Genomic DNA, 14,148 nt, shown 5'->3' on the forward strand with positions numbered 1-14,148 from the left:
AGTGAAGGGAACGTTTGCCTTCTGCAGTTGACTGGTCTTCTTGGCCCCTCCAACAGGTAAGCACTTAGTTGTTTTTTATCTTTCAGGTTACCTTAAAATGTAGTGTTCCATTTAATTTCTTTTGCTGGAGCTGACGCTAGCCAACCGTGCTAAGAGAATTTGTCAACCTCAGCACTTAAACAAAGAACTCAGCCACCTCAACGGGGCCCTACTCACTAGCGGGTACAGCCCTAAAGATATTCAGCGAGCACTCCATCCCAGACGTCCAATAACCAAGAAAAAAGAGGAGCAGCTGGCAGCTAAAGCCTTTCTGCCATATATCAAGAAAGTAACTGACAGAATAGGGAGGCTACTGGAGTCCCATGGAGTTAAAACCATATACAGGCCGACGAAGAAAATCCAGGAACTGGTTAGGTCTGCCAAAGACAAGCGCCACAGCAGGTGTCTACAAGATCCTGTGCAGCTGCGGCCAGGTATACATAGGCACTACCAAACGCAGCATCGCCACACGACTGAAGGAACATAACAGACATAGCCGGCTGGGACAGACAGATAGATCATCAGTCGCTGAACACTCGCTGCTAGCAGGCCATGACATACAGTACAGCAACACCGAAGTACTGTCAACTACTGTGTCGTATCACGCCCAGCTACAGAGGGAAGCCATTGAAATCCTAAAGCACACCAACAGCTTCAACCGTAAGGAGGAATCTGAATGGGTAAACAAAGCCTGGTTTCCAGTCTTGAAAGCTCTAAATCCTGAAGGACACAATAGCCATGGCAGGCCAGAAGAAAGCAATGGGTGATCAGCTGCCCGTCTCCGCCAAGGCAGGTCAATGTACACCAGGCTCCCTAACGCTTCAACCATTGGCCGAAGAACAGCCAATCAGCAACCGCCCCCCCACCATGGCGGCCAATAGGCGAGCAGCGTACCATATCCTGCACTATATAAATAGGTGGAATTACAACAGCACTTCATTCCACTGAGAGCTTCGCTGCTATTGAAGTCAGTCGGAACCCTTGACAATGCCGAACGCAGTCTTCGGTGAAACGTCAGGACATTCACTCACTCCTGGACCACGGCCTACAAGCCCAGAAAACGCTGACATTATTATTATTATTATTATTATTATTATTATTATTATTATTATTATTATTATTATTATTATTATTATTATGTCCGACTCATTGGCTGAATGGTCAGCGTACTGGCCTTCGGTTCAGAGGGTCCCGGGTTCGATTCCCGACCGGGTCGGGGATTTTAACCTTAATTGGTTAATTCCATTGGCTCGGGGGCTGGGTGTTTGTGCTGTCCCCAACATCCCTGCAACTCACACACCACACATAACACTATCCTCCACCACAATAACATGCAGTTACCTACACATGGCAGATGCCACCCACCCTCATCGGAGGGTCTGCCTGACAAGGGCTGCACTCGGCTAGAAATAGCCACACGAAATTTTTTAAAAAAATATTATTATTATTATTATTATTATTATTATTATTATTATTATTATTATTATTATTATTATTATTATTATTATTATTATTATTATTACAATGATGGGACTCTGCGTCTGCTGTTGTTTCACTTTAATTTCTGCTGTGTGAAGGAAAATGCAACCTATGAATTATTTTCTTCTCTGTTCTTTTACATTCATTACCCTTCACTATGAACTTCCTGATGTTCCGCTTTCTTAAAAATGTATGAACTCCCTTCCTTTCTTAAGCCAGGTGTTCCAGAATTAAATTACTCAATAACTAACAGATTTTTCAGTCAATCAATTGATCAGACAGTCGGTCATTTATATTTTTCTGTTCTTCCTCCATTCTATATTCATCCTATGTTTTGTAATTTGTAAATTTATACATTTTTGAATGTAGTGTTGCGTTTGTAGAGCGATCCTAGTTAATTTGTAGGATTGTTGTCATCAATGTCATCTGCGGATCCTTCATGCTGGTTAGGTAGGACTATTGTGAAAAACAACTTGCGTAAAAGAACTTCATTAGTTCAGAGATATAGGAGATAGCAACTGGGAACTCAATTTAACTTTCCTGCACATTCATTCTCTTCCTCCTGCTACATTGCCAATCTGGGTTGATGGATGCCTGTCTTAATGGATGTCTCTAGGTTTATTTCTTTTGCTTATGGGTATACATGCTTATAAAACATAAGCTAAACAATATTAACAGCAGTTAAAATGACAAATCAAGATTTTCAGCCACTTTGTGGAAAGCGTTGAGATGTTGACAAAAGTCATTAACAAATCCAGGAAATGCTCTCTTTGTGCACTTGTGTACAATATGCTGGATGGATTGTTTAATGCCAGTTTGAACCCCATTAAGAGTCAGCCAGGTTTCCCAAGGAAAATCCGACCAGACAGAGGATGACTGGTGTCAAACAATGATTACCATTCTTACTGATCAATTCCTCTTGCTATTCTGACCTTGCACTCTAGTTCTTTGCTGTAAACTGATGTGTTATTTGAACTGATGATGACTAGATTTGAGATACTGGAAATGAATGGGAAAAACTCTGTTCAGTGAGATCTTAGTGTACTCTCGGACCAGATTATTGAGCTTCCTTATCCTGGAAGGCTCAGTCTGACTCAATACAGGTAACCAAAAAAGTGGGGTACCAGTATGTATTTGATTGTACCAGTGGTGATGATTCACATAGTTTGGTTCCCTGTCAGTCTTTCTGACATGAGGACTGTTCAGTTGAACTGCAGAATAATACTCTACAGAATGTACCAATCACAGTATGATGTAGAGTAAATTCTCCAAATTCTAGTAAAATCTGTTTGTATCAGACCACCTAAGAAACAAATATGTAGTATGAACAGGATCAATGAGAATCAAATGGTGGATGGGCGGAACCTTAATTTTGTGTAGAAGAGGGAAGTCCAATTCATGGTTAAAACAGGTGCATCTTACACTATTGTGATAAATGTTGCAAGTTTCTTTCACTTCATGTATAATACTGCTACTCTGCAGTCATAAGAAAATGAAATCTGTGTGAGATCTATTTACAAAGAGGTATTTATATTTGTGGAAAAACAAGTCAGAATGAAGAATCAATAAAAGTACATAACTTTGGAATGAAAATGTCAAAGATGTGGTTCTTAAGAAGAAACTCTTGGACTACAAGTTTCCCAGTGACAAACCACTGTTTTGTTTGAATGCCACGAAAAGAGCATATATGGAGAAAATTAAAATCATGATTCCAAAAACAGCCATTTGGTACACAAGCTAAGGCAGACAGAACAACTACCAGACTGTCAAATCAAAACATTGTAGAGTGAAAGAAATTCTAAGTTTCTATCATATCAATGCTAAAATGGATCATTTGTAGGTCTATTGGAAGAAAATAAGCGAAAGCTCTTGAAGCTACTTCAAGAAGATCTTGACTAAAGACATTTTCTAACTGCCTATTCCAAACATCAGTGTCATCATTTATATATATAAAATAAGAGTTTTGTCTGTACATTGCTCAGAATTTGAAAAGAATGGTATTTCTGTATCGATTATGTCCACAGTAACAAGAAAATGCAGTTTTTACTTTTCCATAATTTCTGTCTGTCTGTCTGTCTGTCTGTCTGTCTGTCTGTCTGTCTGTCTGTCTGTCTGTATGTATGTCTGTATGTATGTATGTACACGCATCATGAGAAAACGGCTGAAGAGAATTTAATTAAAAAACGGTATGTAAAGTCGGGGGGTGAGCCGCTACAACCTAGGCTATACACTATTTTATTCACGCTGAGTAAAATGCTAGTTTAGGGGAAGGCCTAAAATTATTTCTCAAATATTTATATTATTAGTGGTCATATCAATAAATAGTACATAACTAAAGTTATATAGAATTTAATTTCCGATCATTTATGTCTTATGCATTTTTACCGCACCAGCTATGATGACGCAGATATTCATGAATTTGGATTTTTGTTGCTAAGTCCATATCAACGCCGAGAAAATGGGTAAACAGAATTTAATGAAAATCAGTACATTGAGTTGGGGAATAAGAAGCTACAGTTTAAGCTATAAACAATGTTATTCACCCTGAGTGAAATGGTAGCTTAGGGGACGGCACCTAAAATTTCATTTTTAAATATCTATGTTCTTGGTCCTATGGAAAAGTTCTACATAACAAAAGTTATAGAGAATATAATTTCCGATCATTTATGTTTTGTTCAGTTTTACCGTACCAACTATGATAAGAGTGGTATTTCAGAACCGGAAGACAATTAATAATGTGAAGGCCTACAATATCGGAAGCGCGTAACATTGATGAACAATAACATTACATTGACCGTTGTTTGTTGTAATGTTCTTTGTCTCTTATGCTGACATTCAACTCCGATAGATGGGATTACTGCTGCGTACCGAGTATAACAGCCTAACTGAATACTGGCGGGAAATAGCTGAGGAGTTAACTTTCTTCTTTAGCATGCCATTCTTCTGGTTCATACATTTGCTGATACTGCTGGTACGTAACACACTGGTTCATTATAGTATTCCAGCTATTCGATACCTACTTTGACGCGCTGTTTTGAATGAGCAGTGTGCGCACTTAAGTCAGAGGCTCAGTTAGTAGTAGTAATAGTAGTATGAACTGGTCTAGAATTACAATTTAGCCCTATTCCAAATTATAGTACCACAATTCACTAAATAACTCAAAATTCAACCCTGAAAAGAACCGTTTCTTAAGAAAAGCTTCTTCCTCTTCACTTTGATTAAATCTACATTCATTTTATTCCAAATTAGCAGCGAAGATGTCGTTTCTTCTCTGGCTTGGAGGAAAAATTGCCTCCACGTCAGATAGTTCTTTCCCCCACCAGTGTGGTGAATTGAGATTTTCTGACTCATCGGGTACTCCCAGGAAACAGATAAGTAAACGGGCATAGTTTTTGCCCTGGGACTATCCACTATTCGAACCCCCCCCCCCCACTAAAAAAAGGACGAAGATTGTTCACGGATCACGGATGTCTGCGTCTTGGTTATTCCATCTCTGTAGCTTTTGGCTATTAGTTCTGCAGTGTAGTACTGTTCGTAAAAAGTGAGAAAATGTGTGGGTTTTTATTTGATCGAGTATTTCATATGAAAGCATTGCTTTTAATCGCGCCATTTTTACTGACGTCATTGTAATGACCTATGTTCATTTAAGTTGGGAAAACCACTAAGAGAGTCTTTCTGAGAATCTATAAAGGCAGGCGGAGAGTGTCTACCATTATAATGAAAACTCTCCACCTTATTGTGACTGATGGTAGGCAAGCTGGCCTACCATTACAATGAAAATTTCCTAACCCAGTCTTCATATGAGAAAAGACGTTGGTGACTTCCCCGTCGTGTTTCTAGGGCAACCTTAAGAGCTATGCAACTTAATACAATCTTGCTCAAAATGTTTACACTACCTAACCTAGAATTCTGTATAGCCTACAGTTTAGAATCCCGTAGTGAAGCACAGGTACATCAGCTAGTAAGTAATAAAACAGGAATGCTTTTCTTTTGTGTCTCACAAAGTTATGTCGGAAGAACTAATATTGACACGGTTAGGTGATTATGCCAAGGGCAATTATTCAGTTGATGGTGGGAATTCTGATTCAGGTGCCAAAGTACACCTAGGAATGATCCACACATTTGAACATCTCACTTAAACAATAATTCCTTTCATAATATCTATATATATAAAATAACATCTCCTGACTGACTGACCGACTGACTCATCATTGCAGAGCCAAAACTACTGGACACAAAGATATGAAATTTTAGGTATACTTTTATATTAGAGTCTAGGTGCTCACTAAGGGAGGATTCTCGGATATTTTGCCACCAAGGGGGTGAAAAGGGGTGAATTGTTTAAATGAGTATATCATTATCTAAAAAATTTAAAAAGTTTATGGACATAGTGTTGGTCATAATAGCAATTTTAGGGGGGTGTATATTAAGTTGAGTTATATTTCCATCACCTATGATTTGTTTACCAACCACTTTAAAATTGTTAGCTTTGATTGTAAGAGTACTAGGGGGTTGATTTGGATATGAGGTACCGGTATCTAAGTTTTCTTTGTCTTATAACTTATTATCATTAAAGATATTTATGATATCTAATTTTTTAGGATCAATATGGTTTATGCCTTTTATTAGAACATATGGGGTAAGTTATCTACCTTTATTTTTAGGGAAACAAGTTTTTAAAACTATGGATCAAGGTTGGAGTGAGGATTGAGGTGGCCAGATAATCTATAAACAATCTGTTCGATATATTTTTTTTTGTTTTTGGAAAATACCATTAAGAAGGGTGAAAAAAGGGTGAAAAGCGGGTTGAATACCTTTTATGAGGATACTTATTTCTCAAAAACTGAAGATGTTAAAAACATGAAAATTGGTAGTTGGAATCTCCTTTAAAAATAGAGAATAAGGATTTTTTTGTTTTTGGAAAATTCAATAAATGGGGGGGGGGGGGTGAAGAGGAGTGACAAAGGAGGTGAATTTTTAGAAAAACTATATCTACAGTATATCTCAGAAACGTAACATGTTGCAGCCGTAAACATTGGTATATGGAATCTCCTGTAAAAGTAAAGAAACATAGATGATTTGTTTTTGGAAAATCTGCTTAAGGGAAACTAGAAAGGGGTGAATTTTTAAAATGAACATATCTACAGTATATCTCAAAAGCTTAACATGTTACGGAAGTGAAAATTGGTATTTTTAATCTCTTTTAAAAATAAAAAGAAACGTGTATTGTTTTATTTTTGGTAAAGCCACTTGGGAGGATGGGGGCAGTAAAAAGGATTGAAAAGGGGTTGAATTCTTTTATTAGGATACTGATATCTCAAAAACTGAAGATGTTACAGCTGTGAAAATTGGTATTTGGAATTTCCTTTAAAAATAAAGAACCATACATTTTTGGGCAAAAATCAAATTTTGGGGGGTTGGGGTGGAGAGAAGTTGAATTCCCTTTATGATTACATATCCCTTTCAGACCGTGTACGAACAATTGTGCGGGTTCGTATTTTATTTATGTCTGAGCTTATTTGACATTTTCTTGGCGCTAGACCGGACTGCAGTGCTTGTGCGGGACACGTAGCATGTACTTCAGTTGTTTTTATTTAGTACTTGACCACCAGGGGGCAGGAAGAAGAGTTTAAAAGTACAGTTCATTAGCAAGATGGCGGGAAGCAGTAATGCCTGAAGTAAGTATTTATTTATTGCATTCATATTAATCTAGAAGCTTTACTGAATATCAGAATATAATCAATGAAGTGTGTAAATTGTGTAGCAAACGTAAATTGTGAACTTACAACATCGTACGTAATACCATGAGGTTTTGAATGTTGATACACATATTGTGCGGGCTAGGTTTCCTTACAGGCAATGCATGCAGGAGTGCTGGGTGCTGTCACAAAAAGGACTGTGAAAGCAAAACTCGTACTCTACATGAGAAGTGTAATGTATAAGATTTTAATTGTTTAAAATTGTTCCACACTGTAAAATAGAACATTTGATCATATATATGTGCATATTCACATGTACAAGTTGAATTTTTTTAATTTTTTATTTTTTGCAACTAGTGAATGAAGTCCTGACACACACAATTGTGTGGGTTCAGTCGATAGTTCTTATTTTGTAAAATAAACTGTAAAAACATGTATTTGAGAGCATTTTAGTAAGTTTTTGATGTTATGACACCTCCAGATTTCTTTCAGGTCTGACGACAAGTTGCTGCTGTCAAAAGGGCAGTAAAAGCAAAACTCTTCCTCAGTGTAGAAAATGTAATGTTTACTTGTGTTTGAACGAAGATTTAATTGTTTTAAATTATTCCCCACTGTAAAATAGAACATTTGATCATGTACATATGTATATTCACATGCATTGAGGTAATTTTTCTGTTTTGTAAGTAGTTAATTAAGTCCTGACATGCACAATTGTGCGGGTGCTTTTTTTCAGATGTTAATTTTTATTTTGTAGAATAAACTAAAACTATTTGTATTTAAGAACATTTTAGTCAGTTTTTGATGTACAAATAAAAATTCACACTGCCAGTTTTCTTTCAGGTCTGAAAGGGATATGTTTCACAAACTGAAGATGTTACAGTTGTGATAATTGAAATTTGGGAGTTCCTTTATAAATAAAGAAACACAAATTTTTTGTTTTTGGAAAATTCACTTAAGGGGGAGGGTGAAAGGAAGTGAAAAACTGAATTCTTTTTTATTTGGATACTTATATCTCAAAAACTGAGGATGTTACAAACATGAAAATTTGTATTTGGAATCTACTTTCAAAGTAAAGAAAAATCTTTTGTTTTTGAAAAATCCTCTTGAGGGAGGGGGTGAATGAATTGAAAAGTTATTTGAATTCTTTGTGTGAGGATACATATATCTCAGAAAGTGAAGATGTTATAGATGTGGAAATTGGTATTTTGAATCTCCTTTAAGAATAAAGAAACAAGAGTCTTCCTTTGTTTAAAAACAATTAAGGGGGTGAAAGAATTGAAAAATGATTTGAACTCTCTGGAATATGGTGTGTTTCTGAGGTAAGGGCTAGAACCCTTTCCTGGCTAGCCAGCCGGATATCCTGGCATGATACCAAGCAAGTGAGTTGATTGTCTAGACATACCACCAACCGGACTGGGAGTGAGAGAGAAAAAGATGATCTAACCTTCCCTAAATAAATGTGAACTCGAAGGCTGACAAGTTTGTTAATGGAAGCTGCTTCCTCTAAGAAAGCAGACAAACATTTGTGGTTCCACCTTGCAGACGTGGAGGTTAGGTCAAAGTCACATCAACTCTGTTATGATATGTGCTTCATTTACGATCATCTCATGACTTAAATACCGTACCATGTTCAGACAGAGAGAGAGATATGGAAATTTCAGATTATAGTGGTATAAATATATTTTCAAGTTCATACAGTGAAGCCTACCTTCAAAATACTGTATACAGTGGTATTGTTTTTGAAGGACAGCTGTTCTGAGATGTGTATGTACTGAAATATTGGTCTAGAAATGGTCCAAAATGAGGTTTTGGTACTAGTGTTTAGATAACATCTAAAACTGAAGCAATGGTGTGACAAAAATTCATGCAACTGATCACTGTCTAAATCCAAATGTACTGTACTGTACTTCCTCTTAAAACAATAATCACCACCACCACCACCTGTTTATAGTGGCAAAATATCTGCTGCATTCATTCCAAGAAGAAAAAAAGTGATGTAGACTCAAAATACTTCTTATAAAAATTACTCTCTTAAATATAACTCTCACAAAAATAATTGTTTTAATCACTAACCTACAAAACTTGAAACAGAGAAGAACTGGAAAATTTGAGTGAATAGTAATGTAGATGCATTTGTATTTGTCATTAGTTATTTTGGAAATCAGTATAAAATTTATTAATTCCTCAATTGTTCTCATATAGGCTGATTGAACCTTGGAGCCAGCCTTCAGATCCACATAAAAATATCTGACCTGGTCAGGAATTGAACCTGGGACCTCTGGGTAGGAGGCAGGCTCACTATCTCTTGACTGTGGGGTCAGCATGTATTTAAAAACTTCACTTAACAGGTTTACTTACATATGTCATTAACTATTATTTCTTCTGACATGTCATTTCAAAGTAGAAAGGATTTCCTTAGATTTTGGACACATTAACTTTGCTCCCCACCCTGTGCTCCACATAACTTGCTATTTTAGTCAACCTTCATAACAATATGCAAAGATATGCAACTGGATAAATATTACATTAACACAATGGATTTCATTAATGGCATTTTTTTGTCGCCAACAAGAATTCTTTCTCTGTATACATCAAGAATCATTGTATATCTTGAATTTTGTGTAGTACAGTTTGATCTTCTCCACAGTGATCAAGGTTCAACTCATTTACTGCCTGATGTTGTCCTAAGATCTCCTCGCTCCAATGCTCTCCTGTGGATGAGGGGTTATACAGTACATCCATGGAATTCTCTGAATGTTGTAAGAAGAAAGGAGAATCCCAGGAACTTTCAACTTGGAAGTATGTGTTGGTGACCACAAGACCCCTAGCTGAGTCTCATATTCTCCCACTTACTTGTGCCAGGCTCCTCACTTATTCTCTTATGTCCCCAATAGGTAAGGTAAGGGTTATTCTGCCCAAAGGCAGGTCCGAACCTCCGCAGAGGTGTTCCTGAGCCGGAGTTTACGTGCGGTAGGGTGGCCAGTTCCTTTCTGCTCCTCCATTCCCTTACCGCCCACCAACAGCACGTGGCAACCCATCCAACTCCTGACCACGCCCAATGTTGCTTAACTTCGGAGATCTCACGGGATCCGGTGTTTCAACACGGCTACGGCCGTTGGCTATGACCCCAATGGTATTAGGTTTTTGACACCCAGGCAGTCTTTCATTTTCATGCTCTTAATGACCCTTTTCTTTCTTTTGCTGATTCCTTAATTCTTTGAAGAATCAGACCTTTTCAGTTTACTTTCCTGATTGGTGTTAAGAAGGGGTGGTTGTCTAGATGTACTTCCCCTCAAAAAAAAAAAAAAAAGTTATCATCAACAGCAGCATCACTACCACACCAGTGTGCAGCTGATTCAATGACCTCCATTCAGAAGGATCCACAAAGAGGCTCCCAGAAAATGATACCATTGGACATTTAAGGTTTATTTCTTAAGACTGAATGCATGCACATATTCCCCAACTACAGGAGCTAAGGAGAGTAGATTTTAATGTTGTGCACTGCACAGTCTGTACAATTTCACAGAGACACCTCATTGTGTCAGCTTGGATAGATTTGTCCTGCCAGAATTGTGTAAGGCCTCAACAAGTGATATATATTCTGCATCAACCATTAGGATGTTTTTTTACTGATGGAATGGATGAAAAACTGATCAAAAAAGTCCAAATTCACCCATATCTATTACTGGGTATCTTGCTAATATCTTCTTTAATGTAATGTAGAATCTTGTGGAAAAAGTACTTGAGAATCAAAAGTAACTTCTGAACATAGTTTCACTGTCTATTAGATGCAATTTTACAAGAATATTGTAGTTTCGCTTGGTTTTCTTATTCTTGAAAACAAAAACACAGCAGAATATCTTCTTCACCACCCGTGTCCTCTTCCAAAAGTAACAGTGAAGTTGATGGCTTCAGTAGATAGAACGTGACTTCATAGTGTGAGAAATCACAAAGCCTCGCAACAGCATTGCGAAGGTAGTATGCAGCTCAGACCTTGCACCTTGTGTGCATTGAGCCTTAAAAACCAACCCTTTAGGTGTCGCCTTGGCAGTGGATGTTGCACCAGCTAATCTTTCCAATTAAGAGGTCTTATCATTACAGCCAAAATTGTCATTGATTTCATTTCACCTAAAGCTATGAACTTGCATATAATAATCTTTTATTAATCCACCAGTGGCTAATGCCTGTGATTCCTGCTGTTATTGTTGTATTAATAAAAACAAACTAAACTTATTCACAATTTACAAACTCGTGGAGTTGAGACTGATGTTCACAAGCACCCAACTCTTGTGCCTTAGTTGAGTTTTAATGGAAGGATAATTTAAAAACAAAACATTTTTAATCAGTGCTCTATACTTTGTGATCTATCATCTAAACACTTACTTGTAATTCAGCAATTCAAGCAGAAAGCTGTTTTGAGGCAGGACAAAGGACAGATTCAGCTCAAAATATTTCACAGGCAAGGCAACCACACTGCAGGAGATGTTGGATTGAATCATCGACAGGTATTCAAATGGAATCATGAAAGCAAACTTCATGCTACATACTCGCTCAAATGCAATTTCATCAGTTTCAGGGAAGTTCTTCGGATCAGGTAACATAAATTTCTCGTATAGCTGTTGCATCATCTCGTCACTGGTATTCTGTAACATGCATTACATTATTGGTATATTACTGATTGGCTATATTAGTATAAAATCATACATTAGAACACTGTTCTAAGAAACATGAGTTCCATGTCAAGTTCTGATAGCCGGAAAAAGGTACTGAAGGTTTATTGCTTACTATGAGATTAATAAATTTGCAGTCAGTCATCTGCTGTAATTTGATTGTTATCAGAGGAGCTATATGTAATTTGTATGACGTAGACTATCTTTAGTAATATGAATCTGTTCTTTAATGAAAGAAGATCATAGAACATGCAGTAGTCTTCTTTTAACAATTAGGCAGGGAAAATAAAAAAAACAGTGAGAAATGTTGAAAAGAAAACAAAATACCTCATATAGAATTACTGTACATATACAGTACTTTATTAATATAATGTAAACTAATAATTGAGCAGATGCTGTAAAAAAAAAAAAAAAAAAAACCTAGTAGTTCATTGCAGCAATGTAAGATCAACAGAGAGAGAACCTCATTTCAACATTAAACAAAGCATGATAAAATATTGGGAATATGTAAAGGTTGGTAATGAACTCTTTTTGATTTCGTGAAATCCTTTTCTAGTGTCCTCAGAGTGTGGTGCTGATGGATGTTGGCAGCCATAACTGTGTCAAGATGCAAGTGGTAAAAACAAGATGGTTTGAAGTTAAAACTGGACTAAATGAGGAAGTGAACTGTTTATAATTTTGATGAATAGTGTAATGAGGTCAGAGAAAACAGCATACAGAAATACAAGAATGAACATTATCTACCTGACAATGATATTGTGATTTGGGTAAAGAGGATGGTTATCTAAATACAGGGTTATTACAATGAGTGAAGTGGATTCACAAATTTACTGTAGCTACAGTATATTATTTGATATATTATCACAAAATTTTACAGTCATATAGCAAAACTCATAAAGTTTTTTCTTGTAGGCATGTTTTGGATTTTTGCCACTAGAGTGTAGCAGTTAGTAAAGATGGTGACAGGTGCTGAGGAAACTTATGCAGCTCTTGAATTTTACATCATTCTGTCATAACACTGCAACGACCCTTTAGAATGAATTTCAGCAAAGATGCACTGAGTGCCAACTCTATTCGGCAATTGGATGCACAGTTTATAACTACAGGATGCCTCTGTAAGGGGAAATCAATGGATCGGCCTGGAATGGCTGAAGAAACGGTTGGTTTTGTTTAGGATAATTTCATACGTAGCCCACAGAAGTTGTTGAAAAGACCAAGCAGGGACCTGAACATTCTACAACTGACCGTTTGGAACATCTTACAGAAATTATCGAAGCAGAAGCCTAACTGCTTGCAGTTGCTACACAAGGCTTGATGCCCAACAACAAAGTGAGTCATTTTGATTTTTCTACACAATTGCATCAGCTTATGGAAGAGGATGGGTTTTATGACAAACTTTTCTTCAGTGATGAAGTGACAGGTTTTGTGAATGGCAAAGTGAACAAGCACAATATGCTAATCTATGAAAGAGAAAATTTCTGCACTTTTGTGCAGCAGTGTCGTTTGCAGTCTCAAAGTTTACAACTTCCTTTCTTTTGCAAATAGACCATTACAGGAGACGTGTATCCGGTCATGCTTGAAAATTGAATCATACCACTGCTGGAGACTGATAGTGTGGACTTCAACAGGACGCTGCTCCACCCCACTTCCATTGTGATGAGATTCAGAAACCGATGGATTGGTTGTAGTGGGGAGAGGCATAACGAATATGATATGGGCATACCTACATGAAACAAAACTGCATCGCCTCAAAGAGTATGAAACCTGTAGTAGATATCATTAATAAAACTGAGATGGTGTGTGTTTGTTTGTTCTGGACAGGCTTGAAAACTATTGGACCGATTGAGCTGAAATTTGGTAGAGATATAGCTTTAAATCTTGGGTCACGCAAGGGATATTTATGATTTTGATATATTTCACTGTTCAAACTAGTGGGTGTAGTAGGGCAAAGACAGTTCAAACCGCGAGCCAATCGGAGGCTGCGGAGTGGGTCATGTGACTGCTGACTCAGCAGCATGGGAAATTTGAATTCTACCGGAGGTCATTTACCCCTAGTAGTGTACCTAGGCTGATTCCAATCCCGTGGTCATTACCCTGAGGTCATTGACCCCTAGTATAGTAGTAGAGCAATGACGATTTGCGGATTTTGCATAAGAGAGCGAGCCTAACCTCACAGTCACCATCTTGAGGGGCATAACCTCACAATAACGGCTAGTTGCCCTTCCCGACACCTAAGATAGTGAGCCTAACCTCGCATCCAT

The 14,148-nt window shown here is 37.4% G+C and overlaps 1 protein-coding gene across 1 annotated transcript in view; it reads right to left on the reverse strand.

The window, feature by feature from the left end:
- LOC136879337 (probable glutamate receptor) overlaps positions 1 to 14,148 on the reverse strand; it is a 112,823-nt gene that overhangs the window by 11,245 nt on the left and 87,430 nt on the right. The window contains exon 7 of the mRNA XM_068229073.1: positions 11,601 to 11,860. Within this exon, the coding sequence (XP_068085174.1) occupies positions 11,601 to 11,860 (260 nt within the window). The remainder of the gene's footprint in view (positions 1 to 11,600; positions 11,861 to 14,148) is intronic.

This window comes from Anabrus simplex, chromosome 8 (assembly GCF_040414725.1).
Source record: "Anabrus simplex isolate iqAnaSimp1 chromosome 8, ASM4041472v1, whole genome shotgun sequence".
In the NCBI taxonomy this organism is placed as follows: domain Eukaryota; kingdom Metazoa; phylum Arthropoda; class Insecta; order Orthoptera; family Tettigoniidae; genus Anabrus; species Anabrus simplex.